The 22927-nt window shown below is 54.0% G+C and overlaps 1 protein-coding gene across 2 annotated transcripts in view; it reads left to right on the plus strand.

Moving 5' to 3' along the window:
• The window catches only part of LOC108520936 (calsenilin), a 79440-nt gene extending 66766 nt beyond the window's left edge, over positions 1-12674 (plus strand). For both annotated transcript variants that reach the window (XM_017860522.1, XM_017860521.1), the window contains exons 2-8: positions 3808-3932; positions 4353-4422; positions 4644-4714; positions 8201-8308; positions 8981-9085; positions 9820-9882; positions 10590-12674. In XM_017860522.1, coding sequence (XP_017716011.1) covers positions 3808-3932; positions 4353-4422; positions 4644-4714; positions 8201-8308; positions 8981-9085; positions 9820-9882; positions 10590-10637 — 590 coding nt within the window. In that variant the 3' untranslated portion in view covers positions 10638-12674. The remainder of the gene's footprint in view (positions 1-3807; positions 3933-4352; positions 4423-4643; positions 4715-8200; positions 8309-8980; positions 9086-9819; positions 9883-10589) is intronic.
• Positions 12675-22927: the final 10253 nt, after the last annotated feature.

Genomic DNA, 22927 nt, shown 5'->3' on the forward strand with positions numbered 1-22927 from the left:
TTTTTTTTTTTTTTTTTTTTTTTGAGACCAAGTTTTGCTCTGCTGCCCAGGCTGGGGTGCAGTGGTGCGATCTCAGCTCACTGCAACCTCCAACATCCTGGGCTCAAGTGATTCTCATGCCCCAGCCTCCTGAGTAGCTAGGATTACAGGCGTGCACCACCACACCCGGCTAATTTTTTTTTTTTTTTTTTGTATTTTTAGTAGAGACAGGGTTTTGCCATGTTGGCCAGGCTGGTCTTGAACTCCTGACCTCAAGTGATCCACCTGCCTCGGCCTCCCAAAGTGCTGGGATTACAGGCATGAGCCACTGCACCCGGCCTGTCATTGATTTCCACTTTTATTTTTATTATGCTCTTTCTTCTATTTACTTTGAATTTAATTTGCTCCGCATTTTTTAGATTCTGACTCTTGAAGCTTATGTCATTGCTTTTACACCTGTCTTCTTTTCTAATAAAGGAATTGAAAGCAATAAATTTCCCTCTTAGCCCAGCTTTACCTGCATCCAGCAAATTTTGATGTGCTCTGTTTTTTTTTTTTTTTTGAGACAGAGTCTCGCTCTGTCGCCCAGGCTAGAGTGCAGTGGTGCGATCTCGGCTCACTGCAAGCTCCGCCTCCCGGGTTCACGCCATTCTTCTGCCTCAGCCTCCCGAGTAGCTGGGACTACAGGCGCCTGCCACCTCGCCCGGCTCATTTTTTGTATTTTTTTTTAGTAGAGACGGGGTTTCACCGTGTTAGCCAGGATGGTCTCGATCTCCTGACCTCGTGATCCGCCCACCTTGGCCTCCCAAAGTGCTGGGATTACAGGCTTGAGCCACCGCGCCCGGCCTGCTCTGTTTTTTTAATCATTCAATTCAAAATATCTCAAAGTGTGATCACCTTGCAGTTTATTCTCTGACCTATGAGCTAATTAGAAACGTATTGTTTATTTCCAAATACTTGAGATTTCCTAAGTATCTTGTTCTGAATTTTAAGTTGATACCATTGTAGTGAGAGTCTGTGTTCCAGCATCTGATATATCTTGGTAACCACAGGATATGCTTTTGAAAAGAACGTGCGTCTACAATTATACAGTGTTCTATAAATATTAATTAGGTCAAATTGGTTGATGGTGTTTTTCAAACCTTTTATATTGTCACTTGTCATACCATTTACTGGAAAAGGATGCCAAAATCTTGCAGTTATGATTGTGACTTACTTGTTTCTCTCTTTAGTTCTGAATTTTTTGCTTCAGGTATTTTAAAGCTGTTACTAGGTGATGTCTATTTTAGATTATTCTGCCTTCTTGATGAATTAATCCTTGTATCATTATAAAACATCCAGCTTTCTTAATGTTTTTCCAGTCTTTTATTTTAATTTTTTGTTTGTTTTGTTTTTTGAGATGGAGTCTCACTCTGTCACCCACGTAATGGTGCAGTCTCGGCTCACTGCAATCTTCGCCTTCTGGGTTGAAGTGATTCTCCTGCTTCAGCCTCCCGAGTAGCTGGGATGACAGGTGCCTGCCACCACACCCCGCTCATTTTTGTATTTTCAGTAGAGATGGGGTTTCACCATGTTGGCCAGGCTGGTCTGGAACGCCTGACCTCAGGTGATGCGCCCGCCTCTGCCTCCCAAAGTGCTGGGATTACAGGCGTGAGCCATACACCCTGCTTTAATCTATCTTTGTATTAGGAGTATCCCTCTTGTAAACAGCATCTAGTTGGATCTTGCTTTTCTAGTCTGAAAAGTCTGCCTCTTAATCAAAGGATTCTTACTGTCCATCCATCCATCCATGCTGCCGTGTGTATGTCTGTCTGCTCCACGGCACAGTTCTTCCCAGTGTGCAGCCTCCGTATTTCGCCTACTCATCCTGCCTGCCGTAAACCCGAGTTACCTCCAACTCTCCCACCAAAAATGCTGTTGCTGCGAGCATCCTTGTGCAGGCCCCTGGGCAGGGGAAGGGTCTATGTGGGATGCTTGCCTGGCATGGGATGCTGGTTTACAGGGTTTGCCTTTACTTAATATGACTACGGATTCCAGATTCTACCATATGTCTATATGGTGATGGGAATGATCCAGAAGAGAGGACAAGATGATGAGGAAAGAGTGGGAGACTTGCTGGCACCACTTGCCTGAGTAGGTGAGAGGGGTCAGGACCCACTGCACAAGAGGCAGGTTTGCCTTTGCTGGGAGCAGGCACAGTTCAGCCATGGAGCAGGCAGGGGTGCAGATGTCTGCGCCAGGTGCAGGCAGGTGGGTAGGTGTGGGGTGAGGGCTTGGGGAAGTTTTCCTCCGTGGCTTCTGTCTTCTCAGTGAAGTGGGAAGCAACATGAGGGTAAGGATGGAAGAGGAGATGCTGGAAACTAAGGGGAAGGATGGTATGAAATAGTTGTCTTGGAGACTGGGAGCATGTGTCGACCAAGGAAACAGCCTGATTGCCCAGCAGCTTTCAGGATGCTCTTGTGGTTAGTAAGAGTGGGCAGTGCAGGCTGTCTTTCCTGCCACGCTCTCAGGAGAGGCCTGGGTATGGAGCAAGCTCAGCACAGGACCAGTGCCCGGCACCATGCCAGCCACCACGGGCACAGGATGAGCGGTGCAGGACAGCTGCCCCTGAAGAGCTAACTGTGCAGTGGGAGAGGCAGCAGCCAGCACCAGCCATGCAGGTAATTATGGATCACCACCATTCTGTGTGGCCCAGGGGAGACAGGGCGACAGGGCGGCAGGGCCCGTGCGTCCTGGGTCCGTGGGAAGGTGGCCATCTCTAATTATGAGAGGGTGCTGCTCAGCAAGGTGTGGGCACTCAGTGCTGTTTCAGCTCTAGCTTTATTTTGCATTGTAAAAGTGATGCATGTCACACCAAAAGAAATTAGGAAAATGTTTTTTAAAATCATAAATAAAAAAGTAAAAATCACCTGAAATCGCACCTCCCCCCAAGATGTAGCCATGGTTAGTTAACAAGTTTGTGTGTGTGTGTGTGTGTGTTTTTGAGACGGAGTCTCGCTCTGTCGCCCAGGCTGGAGTGCGGTGGTGCGACCTCGGCTCACTGCAAGCTCCGCCTCTCGGGTTCACGCCATTCTCCTGCCTCAGCCTCCCGAGTAGCTGGGACTACAGGCACCCACTACCGCAATCGGCTAATTTTTTTGTATTTTGGGGTTTCACCGTGTTAGCCAGGATGGTCTCGATCTCCTGACCTCGTGATCTGCTGGCCTCAGCCTCCCAAAGTGCTGGGATTACAGGCGTGAGCCGCCACACCCGGCCTTGTGTATTGATTTTAAAGGACAGGTCTGATCCCTGCCCCCACAGCCCTGGAGGTCTAGCCTCCTACCCAGGTGTGAACAACACTCCTCTGCCAACTGCAGCTGAACAGCGTCGCCTTAGGCTTTGAGGGCCAAGGAGGCACCCTCTGCATTCCTGGGGGAAGTCAGGGAGGGCCACATGGAGGAAGTAGTCTAGGAATTGGATCTTGAAGTTCAGGGATCCCTCATGCCTGTCTTGCTGTCTTTCCCCCTCCTGTATCTCCTCGTTCAGCACCTTTTAGGACAAGAGCAGCTCCCACCTTGTCCCACTGTGCAGCTGACAGGGGGGCACACTGCAGGGGCTGCGATGGGGAGGCCTGCCCTGTTGGGGGCAGGAAAGCAGAGGCATAGCTCTTGCGTGGGCCACTCAGTCACACCCCCTCTGTGTATGCAGTGCACAGCCTGTGTGACTGTACATGGCAGTCATGTACGGAGAGTTCTTCCACCCACTATTTTGGCCCATGCCCTCACACCAGAGCATGATGGAGGAGCAGGGCTACAAGCCTTACCCTCTCTCATCTGTGTCCCACTCCAGACAGCAGCGACGGTGAGCTGGAGCTGTCTGCGGTGCGCCACCAGCCGGAGGGGCTGGACCAGCTGCAGGCCCAGACCAAGTTCACCAAGAAGGAGTTGCAGTCTCTCTACAGGGGCTTTAAGAATGTGAGTGTTCCCCATTCCCCGGGGAGAGGCCTTGGAGACCCGGGCCCAGGGAGACCTGGAAACTTCTCCGTGCCACAGTAAATATCCCAGGGGCCTTTAAGCGGCTTCTGTGTTGTGGGAAGCTGTCTGGCGGGGGCAGGCCCCGGAATGGGTGTCACTGAGGCTGCCACGCTCCTCCCTCCGTGTCTCTGCTGCTGGTACAGAGGAAGAGATAAGGTATGGGGAGCAGTCACCCCTTCCTATTCACCCCGCTCCCTCTCACCCCACCCCTGCCTAGGCTTTCCACAACCCAGGCCAGGAGGTCTCAGCAGTGCCACGGGCAGCCTCCAAGGGGGTGGAGAGAGGCCAGCCAGGCACCATGCGGAGTCAGGCTTGGAGCTGGGGGTGGCTGAGGGCTGAGGGGGTGCCTTCCTGCTGCAGGAGTGTCCCACGGGCCTGGTGGACGAAGACACCTTCAAACTCATTTACGCGCAGTTCTTCCCTCAGGGAGGTGAGTCCGAGGCAGGGCAGCCCTGCTGTGTCCCGAGTGTGGAGGGAGGGGACCCTCCTGCTGCCCCTTGCATCCTGGAGGCTTGGTACTGCCCCTGTCCCATGGAAAACAGGGACTCCAAACCAGGACACAGTTAGCACCCCCAGCTGGGGTTGCCTGGGGTGGGGGATGAGTCACCAGGCAGCCCCGACACACCCCAGCCTCTTCCTTGCCCTCCCCAGATGCCACCACCTATGCACACTTCCTCTTCAACGCCTTTGATGCCGACGGGAACGGGGCCATCCACTTTGAGGTAGGTCCCCGCGGATTCCTCCCACCTGTCCTGCCCCTGTGGCTGCCTGGCTGAATCCCTGCCCTGGCGTCACTCTCAGGGCTGTCGACAGAGCCGTGGTCCTGGGTGGGAAGGATCTTGTGAGTCACCCTGGGAACGAGTGGAAGTGGCTGGCCCTGGGCCAGTGAGCTCTGGGGTGTTTGACTTTGCTGGGCCGGTACCACGTTCTCAGCCTTTTCTTCCATTTGAGGATTTGTAGCCAGCTCTGCCTAGTCAAGGGAGCCCCCGAGGCACACACGGGTGGTAGTGACCCAGCAGGAATTTGCATTTTCAAAGGGATCAGGGTTTAACCCAGAGGCCTGGTTTGCTGATGGTGGGATGTGCGACCTGCATTTTCAGAATTTACTCCTTGTTACCCAGAAAATAGGCCAGAAATATCTAGAAAACTTCCCAGCCGGAGCAGCTGGGAGGGCTCATCCCAGCTGGGCACTGAGAGTGAAGCCTGGTGTTACCCACTGGCGGAAGAAGCCTGTCCCCCACCCAAACAGCTTCCCTGTGGGGCCCGGCCCGGGCTCCTCCCCGGCCCCACCACGAGGGATCATTGGAGAGAGGCCCCATCTGCGGAGCCCAGGACGCTAAAAATAGCTACAGGCGAAAAGCTGAAACCGCTTTGGGGAGGAAAGCCTTGCTGAGAGCTGGCTTGATCGATATCCCGACAACTTGGCTTCCAGGCCAAGGGCAGCTAACAGGAAAGCACAGAGAAGCACATGGGGCCAGAAGGCCCCGGCCGCACGGGGTAATAATAACTCGTCGATAACTTGCGCGGGTTATTTTTATGCCGCGAGCCCGCTGGGCACACTGACGCTTCCCGCCTGCCCTGTGACCACAGGACCCCTCCACTCTGAGCCACACGCCGAGGGCTCTGCACATAGAAGCAGACCGTGTTTTCAAATCTTGTGTTCAGATTGGAAATACCAACCCCACAGCACACAGAAGGCACCCGGTTAGCATGGAGGAGCCTCAGGGAGGACTCAAGGTCCTTTCCCTGCCCCTTCCTCCTGGGGTCTGCCAGAGGAGCCCCCCACCAGCCTCCCACGGCTGCACCCTCACTGGGGCCTGGTGCCCTCTGGGGCTTCCTCCCCACTCTGCTGGCTTCCTGCTGGGTGGGTCTCCTGGTTCTGGGATCCCTGATCTTCCTTTCTCTTGCTTTACTCTCTGTGTGTTCAGGGGCTCACCGCCCAGCCGCTTCCTATAAAGGAGGATGTGAGCTGTAACTTTGGAGCCTTTGAGCACCTGGGAGTGTCTTTATTCTGTTCTTACTCTTGCTTGATCCACTGTAGGGACCAGCCCTCCCAGGGGTGCTGTTCTCCTTCAGAGCAGGGGTGGCATCCTTCCCTGGGCCTCCTGCCTCAAGGCGCTGCTGCCGACACTGTCCCGTGGATGGAACCTGATTTTGCTTTTTCTGTTTGACTTTGCTTTTCTCTCAGAAAGTTTATAGGATCTTCTCTTTGCACCCAATGTGCTAAAATTTCACTATGATCTATGCCTGCAACTAAACGGCAGGATGTTTTCACGCATTGTGCCAAGACTTGGTGGATGCTGGAGATCTCTGCCTCCAGTCTGGGAAATCATGTTTCCTGATTGCTCCGACCCACTTGCCTCCGTTTTCTCCCATTCTTCCTGAACTGCCTGTGGCCCAGCATCGGCCCCTCTGGAGTGCACCTCTCATTATCCTCTTTCTCCCCTATGTTCCAGCTGTTTGCCTTCTCATTCCACTTCCTGGAAGATTCCATGTGCTCTCCCAACATTTCTTCTAAGTCTGTCATTTTCCTTTCTTATTTTTAATTTCAAAGAGCTCTTCCTTTTTTCCAGTTACCCCTTTTGTATGACATCCTATTCTTATTTTAGCGATGCAAGATTTCTAATCTCTGAACCTAATAGTTGTTGTCGAGTTTTTTCTCCTGGGATAATTTTTGTTCTTCCAAATCGCTTTCCTCTGTCTCTCTCTGTCATGATACAGACCTTCCTCCAATCCCAAAAATCTAACACTTGAGGGGCCTCAGGGCCTCGGTGCATGGCCCTGTCCCTTGCACTCTGACCGTCCTCCATCCCACTTCGCTGGTACAGCCCTTTTCTCACCCCTTTCTTTCCGAGTAGCCTGGGAGGACCCCAGGGTGCAGGGAGGGTTTCACCTTTAAACCTTCCAAGAGGTAGGGGGAAAACCTGCTTTCTACCAACTGCTGTAACAAAACAGTTGAAGTTGTCCCGTGGAAACCATTTGAACTGTCATATTTTGTCACATTAGTAATAACGTGTCACATGCTAAAGGCAATGGCCACACACAGTATGTCATGACTCAAGAGTTGAGCACCAGGGTTGGGCAAGGAGGCCCTGGGATTAAATCCCAGCACTTTTGAAGGCCAAGGTAGGAGGATTACTTGGGGCCAGGAGTTAGAGAACAGCCTGGACAACATAGTGAGACCTTCTCTGTCAGTATAAAATAAATCAGCCAGGCATGGATTACTCCAAGTGGTCCCAGCTACTCAGGAGGCTGAGGTGGAGGACCGCTTGAGGCTGGAAGTTGGGGACTGCAGTGAGCCGTGATGGCACCACAGCATTGCAGCCTGGTGACCGTCTGAGACTTTGTCTCTAAAACAAACCACAAACAAAAAGCTGACGTCATTCCTCTAGCTTTTTCAGCTAGAAGTTTTCAAGCACCTTTGCCATGCAGATGCTTGGTAGACTCAACACAGAGCACCTCCTTTATTAACAGAGCACCCCCAGGCGTCTCCCGAGGCAGCACGGCATTAAATGGTCTAGGACACCATATATATTTGAATGTCTTTATCTGACATCAGTATCAGCTACCATGCCACTCCTGACACACATGCAGACACATGCGTGTGCACTCACCCAGGTGCACACACAGGTACACTCACCCAGGTGCACACACAGACAGGTACACACACCCAGGTGCACACACAGATGCACACACTCACCCAGGTTCACACACACAGGTTCACACACTCACCCAGGTTCATACCCTTGCACAGGTGCACACACCCAGGTTCACACACTCACCCAGGTGCATACCCTTGCACAGGTGCACACACTCACCCAGGGTCACACCGTCACACAGTTGCATACCCTCACACAGGTGCACACACCCAGGTTCACACACTCACCGAGGTTCACACACCCAGTGCACACACACAGGTGCATACACACAGGTTCACACACACAGGTGCACACACACAGGTTCACACACCCAGTGCACACACACAGGTGCATACACACAGGTTCACACCCTCACACAGGTGCACACCCATGCATGCGCTCACACGCGGGCACACACTCATCCTGTGCTGACCTGAATGGACGCTGTCTGTCCCTTCGGGAGGCTCTGCGCCTGTGGAGACGTGAATTTCAGTGGAAGCCACACAGCAACTGGAACTAGAACCTGGGCAGTGATTGGATTGTCACGCCCCGTCCTCTCTTTCCCCATAGGACTTTGTGGTCGGCCTCTCCATCCTGCTGCGGGGCACAGTCCACGAGAAGCTCAAGTGGGCCTTTAATCTCTATGACATTAACAAGGATGGCTACATCACCAAAGAGGTAGTGGGGGGCTGGGGGCAGGGGCTGTCCCCTCCTCCTCTCCTGCTGCTCTACCCGTCACTGCTCTTCCTCTCCCTGCCTCTGCTGCCCACCTGTCTTCTCCCGCTCTCCATCCAGAGACTGGCCCCTGGGACAGCAGCCAGTGGGCTCTCCTCCTCTCCTGGGCCCTCGGTCCTGGACACCCAGGTGTGGAGGGTGGGCTCACGTACCCTGCACCACACATCTCGGTCCAGCTCAGCAAGTGTTCCAGTCATCCTGTCTTACACGGAAGGCCTGGGGAAGACTTCAGTGGAGAAGCCAGAGGTCCTGGCCTTGGCCCCCACCAAGTGAAGGGGGCAGTGTGGTCCCTTAAGGCACGGGTGGAGATGGGAGCCCTCCCACACGGGCCCACAGACAGGTTTCATTTGATCCAAGCACTTTTTCTGCTACAGTGTCAAATTTTGGAGATAAGCACATAATCCATCTCCCACTTCTCTGGGAGATGAGCTTCACCTAGAGTCAGAAGCTCGCTCTGGGTGCCCCGGAAGCAGGAAGGCTCCTCTCTGCAGCTCGTCTGGCCCCTCGCACTCACTGGCCTGGAGGTGCCCTGCACTCTTGGATGCCGCCTGCTCCCTTTGGGCCCTCACAGCCACCCCAGCCTTGCAGCAGGCTCATGCCAACCTCCCCCTCCAGGAGATGCTGGCCATCATGAAGTCCATCTATGACATGATGGGCCGCCACACCTACCCCATCCTGCGGGAGGACACGCCGGCAGAGCACGTGGAGAGGTTCTTCCAGGTGAGCGCGCGCCAGCCCCGCCTAGGGAGTGGAACCTGGAAGAGAAGGGGCTCTCGCTTTTGGGCCCCCTCCCCCGGGCAAGTGGCTTGCCCCTCCAAGCCTCCCCACTCCTCATGAGGAGGTTAAACTTGACCCTCCCATCTGGCTGGTTGTCAGAACCCCTGAGAAGCGAACGACACCACCGCTCTGCCCTGTGGACCTCATCTGGGGCCCAGGGCTGGGATCCCGAGGCAGCTGACCCCGGGCCAGAGCTCCATGCCGCCTGAGAGTTCTATGGCTTCTCCAGGAAGATGCCCTGGGAGAGGAGCGGGTTGGGGGCCTTCAGGTGTATGCATGGGGGCCACAGGGGCCGCAGGCTTTGCCTCGTGCTTGCTGGGGCCACTGGACATGGGCCATCCTGTGACTCAGTTGCTCCCTCTGCCCTGGCTGCCTCTCAGGGAGGTGAGGCAGTCAGATGAGCCGGGGGACAGATTCTGGGAAACCCAAGCCCAGAAGGCTCAGGGAAGTGGCCTAGGGGAGCAGTGGGAAGATGCTTGCAGCCTCAGCCGTCGGTTGGGAGGTAGCTATGAAGGGTGCATTATGTGGCCTGGATCCAGAGGAGTCACAGGGGACAAGTCGGAGTGGAGGGAGCCCACCTGCCCGTCTACCCACATGTGACTTCTGCGTCCTGAGGCCAGGGGCAGGGCTGTCTCTGCTGGGGCACAGACTCACCTTGGGCGTGGCTTGGGTTGCAGAAAATGGACCGGAACCAGGATGGGGTGGTGACCATTGAAGAGTTCCTAGAGACCTGTCAGAAGGTAGGCAGCACAGGAGGCCGGGCCACAGTTCTCTACAGGCTCTGCTACAGAGGCGGGTGGTTGGCAGCGCCCACCCCTTCCCTCACCCCAGTCCCACCCCTGCCAGCCAGGACGTGGCAGCTGTCCTTGGCCCCTCGCCACCTCCTGGGCAGCCCCAAGCTCCACTTGCCCTCTTGTCTGAGTCTCCTCCTCCCCACCCACCCCTGCAGCCCACAGCATCCCCCGACTCCCACCACATCCTCCCTCAGCCCTGCCCCTGGAGAGCCTCAAGTTAGGGGCAGACATGGGGCCAGCCGGAGGGAGAGGGTCACTGTGGGGAGGCACCAGAGCCTCTGCAGTGTTGCTGCTGGCCCTTCCAGAGAGCACCCCGGGGCAGGACGCTGGGCCTCCAGTGCCTCGACTGTCCCACTCCCAGAGCAGTCCTGGTTAGCCCTCGCCTCTGCTGGAGGCCAGCCAGGGTCCCCTTCATCAGCTTGTCCCAGATGGGCTTGCAGTCAGGAGTGGGGTTGAAGACAGGCTGTGCCTCACCAGCCGGGGACCTCGGACCAGCTACTTCACCTCCCTGTCCCCCAGCTCCCCTCCACCCAATGAGATAGATAGGCAGGAAGTTGACGCAGGCTCCAAGTCCCTGGCGGGAATCTGCTCAAGGGGGTCGGATTTGGAGCCCACCCGACACCTGACCAGCCTCCCTTCCTCTCTCCACGCAGGACGAGAACATCATGAGCTCCATGCAGCTGTTTGAGAATGTCATCTAGGACACGTGTGGAGGAGTGCAAGGCCGTGGCCACCTCCACCCCCAGGAAACCTCCATCCTGCCAGGAACAGCCTCCGAGAAACTTTTAAAAAATAGATTTGCAAAAAGTGAACAGATTGCTACACACACACACACACACACCCAGATACAGCCATTCATCTGGGCTGGCAGAGGGGGACAGAGGTCAGGGAGGGGCTGAGTCTGGCTGGGAGCCGAGTCCAGGAGCCCCAACCAGCTCCCCCCAGGCCAGCGAGGCGAGGCTGCCTCTGGGTGAGCAGCTGACAGAGCAGGTCTGCAGGCCACCAGCCGCTGGGTGTCACCAGGAAGGGGCTCAAGTGCCCCTGCAGGGGAGGGTCCAATCTCCGGCGAGCCCACCTCGTCCTGTTTTCCACTCTGCTTTCTTGCCACGCAGTGGGCCGGCTCCGGGCTCCCCTGGCCTCCTCCCCACAGCCGCTCCCTACCCACTACCTACGCTTCTAGAAAGCCCTTTACCTCAGGACCCCAGAGGGACCAGCTGGGGGGCAGGGGAGAGGGGGTGATGGAGGCCGAGCCTGCAGCTTTCCGGAAATGCTTCCCTGGGGGTCCCGGGACCCCCTACCACTCCACTAACCTGGAAGAGCTGGGTACCAGGCCACCCACTGTGGGGCAAGCCTGGGTGGTGAGGGGCCACTGGGCCCCATTCTCCCTCCATGGCAGGAAGGCGGGGGATTTCAAGCTTGGGGACTGGTCATGGTGGAGAATCCGAGGGCACTCTGCCAGCTCCACAGGGTGGGATGAGCCTTTCCTTGTCCTAGTCCTGGTTCAGTGGGAATGCAGTGGGTGGGGCTGTACATACCCTCCAGCACAGACTGTTCCCTCCAAGGTCCTCTTAGGTCCCGGGAGGAGGCACGTGGTTCAGGGACTGGCAGCCAGGGAGCCCGGGGCAGAGCTCAGAGGGGCCTGGGAAGGAGCACGTCCCTCCTCTTCCTGCAGTGCCCCTCCTGTGGCCCAGCGGCTTGGCTGAGCCCCCTCTCCTGAAGCAGTGTCGCCGTCCCTCTGCCCAGGCTTGCCCCAGCCTTGCACAAAAAGCACAAGCATTCCCTAGCAGCTCAGACACAGCCCTGGTGGGAGCCCAGCACACTGCTTCTCAGAGCCCAGGCCTCCTGCTGGCTGAGGCTTGGGCCCAGTAGCCCCAATACGGTGGCCCTAGGGAAGAGGCCTGGGGGTTCTGCTCTGTGCCTGAGATCAGCAGGGCCCCAAAGCCCAGCCCGGCTGACCAACATTCAAAAGCACAAACCCTGGGGACTCTGCTTGGCTGTCCCCTCCATCTGGGGATGGAGAATGCCAGCCGAAAGCTGGAGCCAACGGTGAGGGCTGAGGAGCCTGGGGCTGGGTGGTCAGCAGAAACCCCTGGAGGAGAGAGATGCTGCTCGCACCTGCCCGGGCCTCACCGAGAAAGAACCTGGTCGGAGGCCGCACGGCCCCTCCAGGAACATTCCCACATAATACATTCCATCGCAGCCAGCCCAGCTCCACTCAGGGCTGGCCCGGGGAGTCCCCAAGTGCCCCAGGAGGCTAGCCCCAGGGTGAGCAGGGCCCTCAGAGGATAGGCAGTGTGGTGGAGGCCCCTCGGCATTCAGGCACAGCGTGGCCTCCCCCGCGTGGCCTCCCCCGCGGAGCTGCACGGACACCTGGCTCCAGACTCCAGGCTGACTGGGGGCCTCTGCCTCCCGGAGGGCATCAGCTTTTCCTGGCTCAGAGATCTTCTCCCTCCCCTCTCCCCCTGCCCAGCCCTCCCAGCTGGTGTCACTCTGCTAAGACCAAGGCCTCAGGAGAGCGTCCGCACCACACCCCTGCCCACGTGGACCTCAGGGCCAGACTGGCTGCACAGCCCAACTGGGAGGGGTCTGCCTCCTGCGCTGGGACCAGACCGGCCGCATGTCTGCATGGCAGAAGCGTCTCCCTCGGCCACGGCCTGGGAGGGTGGTTCCTGTTCTCAGCATCCACTAATATTCAGTCCTGTATATTTTAATAAAATAAACTTGACAAAGGAGAGGGATTCCTGTTGGCTTTATCCCAGCTCTGAACTTCAGCTCAGCTTTTCCCACCCCTGCTGCCATTAGCCACGGCTCCTGCCCCGAGCTGTGCTGGTAAACGTCTGAGAACTGGCTCTAGGGGCAGAGAACGCCCCTCAAATTCTCAGGCTCGCAGTGTGACCTCACTGAGGCCGAGTGAGGCTGAGATGCACACAGTGGGCCTTCGGGGCCTTCCTGGAGCCTCCCCACAGACCCCACAGGGCAGGAGGACTTCTTGAGGTACCATGTGTATTTCACCCCCAGATAATTTTCCTTTCCCAGTTGTGGGAAGTCATTCTGGGTGTCCCCTTGGCTGGAGAGTGAGGGCCACGGGGCAGAAGAAAGCAGTATTTGCCTGAACACATCTCCTGGTGTTTATTTTCCAAAGTGTAAGCCCTATGAGGACAATGACGGAGAAGGGAAAGCATGAGAGCCCGGGGGAGGGAGGAGGAGGGTTTCCCCAACTCCCCAGTTCAAATGGAAGAAATCCAAGCACGTCCTAAGCAAGCGAGAGAAAAGGGAACTCACCTAACCATGTGACAGTGAATCGCAGAACACCAAAGACAAAGAGATGACAAAGACAGCCAGAGGCGGACTGACGGCCTGCTCTCCTCAGTGATAGTGATGCGGAAAGACGGGAATGGCACGTCCAGTTTGCTGAGAGAAAAGTAACTGCCAGCCTGGAATTTTACACCAGGCAAATAAAATATTTTCATTGTGGCACGGTGGCTCACACCTGTAATCCCAGCACTTTGGGAGGCTGAGGTGGGTGAATCACCTGAGGACAGGAGTTCAAGACCAGCCTGGCCAACATGGTGAAACCTCATCTCTACTAAAAATACAAAAAATTAGCTGGGCCTGGTGGCAAGCGCCTGTAGTCCCAGCTACTCGGGAGGCTGAGGCAGGAGAATTGCTTGAACCTGGGAGGCAGGGGTTGCAGTGAGCTGAGATGGTGCCACTGCACTCCAGCCTGGGGTGGAATAGACTCTGTCACAAAATAAATAAATAAATAAATAACTTAAGAGACTTTGCCACCAATAGATAATAAAAGTCCAAGGGCTTTACTTCATGTGGAAGCAAGGCGATCTCCCAGCTAAAAGGTCGAAGATGCAAGAAGCATGAAGAGTGTAGAGAGCAGTAAATATTGAGGGAATCTGAAGAAATGCAATGTTACTTGCAAAAATAGTAAAAAAAAAAAAAAAAAAAAAAACAGTAAATTTCCAAAAATAGTTAATGCAATATGTCTGGTCTCACTGCTCTCCCACACTTTAACACTTCCTCATCAAGAGATGGAGACTAGTTCTCCTGCCCTCAGAACTCGGCAGGACTTCATGTGACTGTCTTGATGACTAGAACGCGGCAGAAGTGCGGCTCACTCACTCACATGCTTGACGGTTGGTGCTGCTGGCAGGAAGCCGCAGCATCAGTTGGGGTTGTTGGTGGGAACACGTATGTGGCTCTCCGTGTGGCCTGGGCTTCCCTGCAGTGTGGTGGTGAGGTTCCCAAGGGCAAGTGCCCTAAGAGAGAACCAGGCACGAGGGCACGAGCCGTATTGCCTTGGATGACCTAGCCTCCGAAGTCAAGTTTCATCACTTCTTCCACGTTCTATACATCAAGAGTCACATGAAGTCCTACTGAGTTCTGAGGGCAGGAGAACTAGTCTTCATCTCTTGATGAGGAAGTGTTAAAGTGTGGGAGAGAAGCGGCGCTAGAAATATTGCATTAGCTATTTTTTGAAATTATACTTTTTTTTTTTTTTACTGTGTTTGCAAGTAACATTGCATTTCTTCAGATTCCCTCAATATTTACGCTCTCTACACCCTTCATGCTTCTTGCATCAGCCTCAAGCACATACAGGACAGATAGAAGTTCCCCAAGCACCCTTGTGACATAGTCACCCATCTGCCACAACACAAACCCCAGTTCACCATTCACCAGCTGTGTGACCTTGGGCAAGTCACACAATCTCTCTGTGCCTCAGTTTTCTCATCTGTAAAACAAGCACAAGGAGAGAGCCTGCATTACAAAATCAGGCTTAAATGAGCACAGGATGTTCAGATAGCACATCCAGCTCCAGCAGTGGGGTTAGACCATCTCATGGCCTGGCGTTTGGGAACAGAACATTCCCTGCCCTGGCACTGCTTCTGCTAAATGCGGCTGCCCTCTACCTTGATTCTCTGTCTTGTGCAGCATCTTCTCTCCATAGGGCAAACTCCCACCACCCCAGAGGATTTGACTGGACTGAGGATGGCCCTTTCTGCTGGGCATGGCTTTCCCCTGCCAAGCCTCTCAATGGCCCATGGATTGGCTGCCCCTGGGACAGGGTCAGGGCTGGTCCAGTCCGCTCTGGGAGCCAGCACTCCCAGGTCCTCACTGGGTGCGGCTCCCACCTAGTCAATGTAGAAGTCTGGGTGGGAAAGGGGCAAAGGCAGGGGAATCCTCTTGCTCCCCTCACCCTGCCCAGAGGACAGAGAAGAGCTGTGTCCCCCATCCACATCCCAGGTGACTGCTTGACACACGCCATATCTCTAAAGCCTTGCAGCATCTACAGCACAGGGCAGTGCTTCCATTCTGGAACTTTCCGTGTCGTCTTGAGTATGTCAGTTTACCTTGCTGGGCCTCGGTTTCCCTTATCTGTAAAATAAGCAGCGACAACAACGAAACTCCTGTGCTAGGGCTGGTGTGATGATTCCGCACACACATCTCCTCATCTCTTAATGAACATGACCGTCCCTCCTTCCTTGCCACTGATGTGTGCCTGCATCTGTCCCTGTTTACGGAACGGTGACTCACACCGATAGGCCATCGGAGAGCGGACAGACATTTCAGAAGGAGTCCAGGTCTTGGAAACAAATCTGTGCTGCTCCCCAGTTTTCTTGGTAACCCCAAGGCCCAGGTGGGGACCAGCAGGCTGAGGAGAGGTAGTCCGGGCCATCGGGCCACAGCAGGTCACTCTCACCGCGCTGAAACGGGGAGGCAAGGGGGCCCAGAGCCGGCGCTGGCACCTGGGCCTGGCCTGTCGCATTCACCCCAAGGGCCCTCTCGACAGGTAGGGTGGGAAAGGCGGGTCCGAGACGGTGGCCAGCGTGCCCACACCCTCCCTGCTGTGCCCTGTAGCACAGCTTTCCGGAGAATTGGCCGCTCGTGTTTAGAAGGTCCTAGGCTTCTCGGCCTCAGGAGCGATTTCGCAGGAGACAGGAGTGAGGCGTTCGAGTGCGTGCCCCCTCCACTGACCGCCGGGGGCGACGGGGCCCCACCGCGGCCTCCCGCTCCTTCCTCCTTCGGCCCGAGGAAGCTCCTTGGAAGGAACTTGTCATTTCCTTCACAGCCCCAAAGATACGTTCCTATTTCTACTTCGCTCTCCACATGGTTTGCCCCCAAAACTGAATCTATCAAGTAACCAGCCCACCGAGTGCACCAAGCTGGGTGCTGGGGACGGGCACGATGTGTGTCCCCGGCCTCATTCCCCGGGGCACTCCTAAGAAGCCTGCCCCTGACCCGCTAGGCTTTCCGGATCGGACCGAAGACAGCTTGCGAACCCCACTCACACCCTTCACAGGTCCCGGGGTCCGGAAGGTGGGAGACAGCGGCCTTCCAGGAGCCCACGGGAGACCCTTGCAGATAACTGAGGCCTACAGACCCAGACTTCGACAGGACCACGGCCTGCCCCAGGGAGGTAGAGACCTTTCTGCACTCGCTAGGGACTCTGCGGTCTCTAACCCGTGCCCCGGGGCCCCGAACCCTCAGGAACACCAACACTGTCCTTCACGTTCGCAGCCACCTCCCAGGCTCCCGAGGCTGCGGGTGCTTTGTCCTCCCTGAGCCCTAATCATTGCATCTCTGCTGTGGGTGGGGCTTTGACCGTCACTCCCTACACCTTCCAAGCTCTGCCTTCCCAGGTCTAGGCAAGGCAGGTGCCATTCCTCATTTATTAAACACCTTCCACACACGGGCACACCTGCATCTTGAGTCCACAGGGAAGAGGCCGCAGTTCCTGCTGTCAGGAAATTCAAGTCTCGTGCGGACAGCAGAAGGCAGTGAGAGCAGGCCCTGAAGGTGATGGGGCCGCAATGCAGAAAGCGACCTCGGGGCACAGGCTGGGGACTGCACTTGTGGGGATGCGATGGAGGGCTGGGACATCCCCTAGAACTGTGACTAGAACAGGAGTGAGCAGAGCCTTCCTCGGTGTGGGACATGTCTGCCATGTGTTCAGATCACTGAGGAGCCTTTGATCCCCGTCACCTGCCCTGACTTCCCTGGAGGGAACATTCCAGGCGGAGTTGTCTAGAGTGAGTAAGGCTTTGACACCGACCGCAGAGGACCTCTCTGACCCAGTTCTGCCCTCCTCCGAAGGTGGTTCTCTGATCTGTTCATTGCCATCATCAACCTTCTGTGTCCCACACAAGCACCCAAGTCCAGAGGCACTACTGCCAGCCCAAAGCAGGTACTGGGCCCTCCCCCAGCCCTCCGGTCCTTTCACCTGGGCCCTAACCCCTTGGGTTAGGGGCCTACCAAAGGCCGGCCATTCCTGGAGAGGAAATCGCTGGTCATGTGCGTGCCAGCTGCAGTGGCCTGGACTTTGTCCCAGCCAGCTGGTTGTCAAGCGAATGTGCAGAGTCAGCTCCCTGCAAGGTGAGCTTCACAGGGGTCAGAGATTGGGAAAGAGCTTGAGGGTGGGGAGAAGTGGGGCCCTGCTGCACAGGGAAAGGGCTTGAGGGCCGGTGACAGAGCCAGCGTGGCCAGCAGCAACCTCATGCCTGAGTGAGGCCAAGACGACAATACCAGAAAGAAACTCTCCCTGCCCCGCCCACACCCCCGCCACTCAAACATCTCACGGATCCAGAAGGGGAACACATGGGTCTTGCTCGCCTTTGGCCAGAGCTGAGAGGTCCTAGCAAAGGGGCTGTGTACTGGGCGGGGACCTGTCAGGAAGGCCCTGTGTAGCCCTGGGAGTCAGGCTCCTCCTGCACAGCGCCAGAGCACAGCCATCTTTAAGTGGTGGTGGCAGCACTCAGTGGACCACCACTGCCTCCCCTGCCCACCCCCACCTGACTGCTGCCCGGCCACCGAGGGCCATCAGTCTTAGCACTGGGCTCCCTGCCAGCCCTGCACACCTTTCTGTTCTCTCTGTTCCTCAAGCAGGAAACCCACCTTCTCTCGAGCTCACCAGGCCTGGCCGTACCTGCCTTTGCTCCTGCTCTTTGACCCGTGCACAGAGTCCCCTCTGTTCAGCTCTTGACCAGCTTTGAACATAATCATACCTTCCGCAGATATAGGATCTATGTCTACCCCATCTCTCTGCCTGAGATAAAAGGCCCCAGGAACTTCTCTCTTGCTTGTGGCCTTGGGCACCATGAGGGCAAGGAGGAAGGTCTCCTGACCAAGCACCAGTCTTCTACCTCCCCAGCCTCCTCCCTCTTCTCTTGCCAGTAGCCCCCAGTCTCACTGGGGGACCCCTCCTCCACTGTCCATCCATGAAGCCTTGGAGTCAGCCCTCACCTCCAAGGGAAAAGAGCAAGGCCAGGCCTAAGCCAATGGGTGCATGGCCCCCCTCGGGTGCTAGTGATTGGTTGGGGGTGGGCACATGACCTGATTACCATCATTAAGGCCCAAGGAGACCTTCGCTGGGAAGGCTGGGAAGGATGCTCCCTCCTCCCCCATCTCTGAGGCTGCAAAGGTGTGAGTCCTGGAGCTGTTGCCGCCATTTTGTCACTGCGAGGAGGAATGGAAGGAAGCCAGCAGGGGAAGTCCTGACTGAGGGCCGAAGAGAGAAGAAACAAAGCCTGGGAGGGCATCAGCCCTGCACCTGCACCTGAAGCCACCTCCTTCCAATCTCTGGGCCATCCGCTTCTGTGAGCCAGTGGGAGCCGGGGCTCAGCCAGTGCTGCTGAAGTCAAGGTCACAGGGAGGGAGGCCCTGGCAGGGCTCCCAGGGAGGGGCCAGGCACAGGGCCCTGAGCCTGTGGGGTCGTGAGGCCAGCTGAGGAGTTACACTAGGGTCAAAGGCTCTTAGAGACATCTCTGCTGGCGGGCTGCCTGCACTGGAGGGCCTCAGCCTGGGCCCCCCCGCCCCCAGCCCAGCCCCTCCTCCATCTCCTTTCCTCTCCTGAGCTCTCCTGGCTGTGTCCCAACTCAGGAACACAGCGCGTGAAGCCAGGCGGCACTTTTCCCCAGTTTTGAAAAATCACCAAATACAGTAAAACATCCAGAAACGAAAACTAAGGCCCCAAGGAGCCAGGCACCCGTTAGCTCCTGACAGCCAGCCAGGATTTAGAAATCCTCAAGTTTCTTGCTTTGTTGACAAACTTTCCCAGCAGAAAACTTTCCAAGTAGGTAGAAGTGTGTTCTGGGCAGAGCAAATGGGCCCCAGAGGAGAGGAATCGCTGGTCTCCTCCTTTCTCCCCCGCTGTGTCCCCATCCCATTCCCTGCCCACTACAGGGCCTCGTTCCTGCTGCCCCTGCAGATGTGGAAAAAGCGACAAGACACTGGTTGGCAGGGACAACCATGTATCCCATCTATCCCACCCGATCCCCCATCTGCCCATTGCTTCATTCATTCATTGAAACAAAAAACAACAAAAGATAAGTTGTGCACCCAGCACTGTGCCAGGGAATGGGGATAAAATAGCAGAATACCTGCAAAGCCTTCCCTAGTGGAGCCTACATTTTTTTGGAGACAAGACGTTAATAAATTAAATCCTATGAAAAGTATAAATTTACACCCGATGTCATGATCAGGAAGGTGAGGCCCACGGTTTGGTGAGAGCTTTGGGCCAGGCGCATGACCTGAGGGCTCCACCAGGGAGCAGCCTTTGAGCCCAGCCTGCAGGATGAGGAGGAAGGCGCTGGGGAAAGAGGTGAGGGGTGGGAGGGAGACAGCACTGCCAGGGGCTGCAGCCAGATCCCAGGCGCAAATGCTGGGGAAATGGGAGAGGCCTGCAGGGCAGAGCCGCCCCAAAGGTGCTGGCCTCAGCCCGAGAGCAGCACGGAGCCACTGAGGAGTATTACATTAAATTGGTGTTTTGAAAACCCCACTCTGACTGAAACATGGACACCAGATTGGAGAGGACCCAAGTGGATGCAGAGAAACCAGACAGGAGGCTTTTCCCTTTAGCTATTGCCACACAGCCACTGAGCTCCATGTTACAAGGCCGGGGCTTGACTGGGCCCACTAGGTGATTCCTGGCATGGTCTCTCGGACTGCTGCAATTAGACAGTGGCTGAGGTGGAAGTCAGTTGATAGTTGGAGTGTTCACGGCCAACAGGTATGAGCTGTGAAGCCTCTGGAAGGCACTAATAGGAGAACCATCACAGCTGGACAGCTAGGATTTTGGAGCCGGTCTATACCGTCTCCTGGAGACAACCACTCTCCTTTTGAGAAACAGCCTCTAGCTTTGTTGTTGGGCTTTGGTAAAGACTGAAAACCTAACCATGGGCTGTCAGGCGACCACGTGGTCTGAGCTTCCTAAAACAATGTATTGTTTGACCCACCTAGTCATAAGCTGGATGTGCCATCAAGTGGAAGTGGCAGACAAGAGATGGAGCTCAGGCAGTGGGAGGGGACAGCAAGTCCATTTTCAAATACCATATACTACTTCATGGGTTGTACCAAGCACCTTATAATAGCAAAATAATCCCAACTCCTGCCTCCTATCTCTTATATCACTACTGTCATTCATTTCACTTATACATAAGCATACTTAAGTATATATGTTTCTGTGGATATATACACACATATATGAATACATAATTGAATATGTTGTTGCTATTATTATTTTGAACACTGTTATCTGTTAGATCAATTCAGAATTTTAAAAAATAACAGTTTCTGTTTTATCTTCACTCATTCCTCCTTCAGTGCTCTCTTTCTTTATATAGATCCGAGTTTCTGACTTGTATGTTTTTCTTTCTCTTTGAAGAACTTCTTTCAATATTTCTTACAAGGCACATGTACTGACAATAAATTCCCTCAATTTTTGTTTGTCTGAGAAAGTCTGTATTTCTTCAGTTTTGAGGAATAATTTTGCAGGGTACAGAATTCCAGGTTGTTTATTTTTTCTCTCTCAGGATGTTAAATATTTCACTTCACACTCTTCTTCTTTGCATGGTTTCTGAGGAGAAGGCAGTTGTTATCCTTCTCTTTGCTCCCTGTAGGTAAGGTGGCTTTTTCCTCTGGCTTTTTTCAATAGTTTTGTTTTGTTTTTGTTTGTTTGTTTGTTTGGAACAGAGTCTCACTCTGTCACCAGGCTGCAGTGCAGTGATACAATCTCAGCTCACTGCCACCTTCACCTCCTGGGTTCAAGCAAATCTCCTGTCTCCGCCTCCCAAGTAGCTGGGATTACAGGTGCCCACCATTGCGTCCAGCTAATTTTTGTGTTTTTAGTAGTGATGAGGTTTTGCCATGTTGGCCAGGCTGGTCTCGAACTCCTGACCTCAAGTGATATATCCACCTTGGCCTCTGATCAAACTGCCTTGGCCTCCAGTAGTGTTTTATTTATATTTGATTTTTCTAGTTTGAATATGCTGTGCCTGGGTGGGTTATTTTTTTAGCATTTATTCTGCTTGGTGTTCACAGAGCTTCCTGGATCTATGGTTTGGTGCCTGATATTAATTTGGTGAAAATCTCTGTCATCTGTTGTCGTTGTTGATTTATTTAAAAGGTGGTGTCTGGCTATGTTGCTCAGGCTGGAACCTTCCACAGGCGTGATCAGCAAGGGAATTTTGACCTGTTCCATTTCTGACCTGGGCCAATTCACCCCTCCTTAGGCAACCTGGTGGTCCCCCATTCCCCAGAAGTCACCATACTAATGCCAAACTTAGTGCAGACACCCAGGCGGCATAGTGCACTGCAGCCCAGAACTCCTGTACCAACTCAAGCTCTCATCCTGCCTCAGCCTCCTGAGTAGCTGGGACTACAGGTGTGTGCCACCACATCGATTTATTTATTTTTTGAGACACGGTCTCACTCTGTCACCCAGGCTGAAGTGCAGTGGTGCAGTCATGGCTCACTGCAGACTTGACCTCCCAGGCTTACATGATCCTTTCACCTCACCCCACTGAATAGATGGGACCAGAGGTGTGCACCATGCCCAGCTAATTTTTTCATTTTTCTGTAGAGATGGGGTCTCCCTATGTTGCTCAGGCTATGATTGTTTTAAATATTTTTTCTGTTTCTTTCTCTTTGTTTCTATTCTCTTTCTTGCATCCCCATTATGTGTATGTTATTTATTTATTTATTTACTTATTTTTCCTGTCGTTGTTGCACAGTCCTTGAATAGTCCATTTCACTTTTTCAGTCTCTTTCTTCTTTGCTTTTCTGTCCTGGAAGTTTCTATTGATATATCCTCAAGGTTAGAGAGTCTTTCTTCAACCATGTCTGGTATACTCATGGGCCTATCAAAGGCATTTTTCATCACTATAACAGTGTTGCTGATCTCTAGTGGATTTCCATCTCTCTGCTTAACAGGTTCTTGCATGCTATCTACTTGATTCATTAGAGCCCTTAGCATATGAGTTGTAGTTGTTTTAAATTCCCAGTCTGATAAGTGTAACACTCCTGCCATATCTGAGTCTGGGTCTGATGCTTGCTCTTTTTCTTCAAACTTTGTGTTTTGCCTTTTAGTATGACTTGTAATTTTTTCTTGATATCAGACATGATGTACTGGGTAAGAGGAACTGCAGTTAGTAGGCCCTTTAATAATGTCGTAGTAAGGTGGCAAAGGGCAGAAGAGTAATCACAGTCCTATGATTAAGGCTCAGCCTTTTAGTGATCCCCTGTCTCTGAAATGTTAACTTCACAAGTGCTTCTTGGTTTTTCCCTTTTGGATGGAACAGGACAGCTAGAACTCTGTATATACGTAAAAAACAAATAAATATTGAACTTTAGCCAATGTATGCATGTTGAAATGTTTGAGGGGGGCAGGGAAAGTGTACTGATGTCTATAACTCACTTTGAAAGTCATCAAAAGACAAGATGGATTGATAGATAGATGGAAGGATAGATAGACATGTGATAAAGCAACTACAGTAAAATATAAATTTTAAGGTCTAGGTGGTGAGTATACAGGTTTTCATTGTACTTTTCTTTTTCAACTTTTTTGTGTGTTTGAAAATTTCATAATACAATGTTCAAAAAGTTAGCCCTACAGCCTAGGGAAATAGGTCAGGGTCAGTAGGATGAAATTTAATGCCAGTGAAGGGCAAGTGGTCTCTTCAGATGCAGATGCTGTTTTGCTTAG

This window comes from Rhinopithecus bieti, unplaced genomic scaffold, assembly GCF_001698545.2.
Source record: "Rhinopithecus bieti isolate Rb0 unplaced genomic scaffold, ASM169854v2 scaffold_54331, whole genome shotgun sequence".
Classification (NCBI taxonomy): Eukaryota; Metazoa; Chordata; class Mammalia; order Primates; family Cercopithecidae; genus Rhinopithecus; species Rhinopithecus bieti.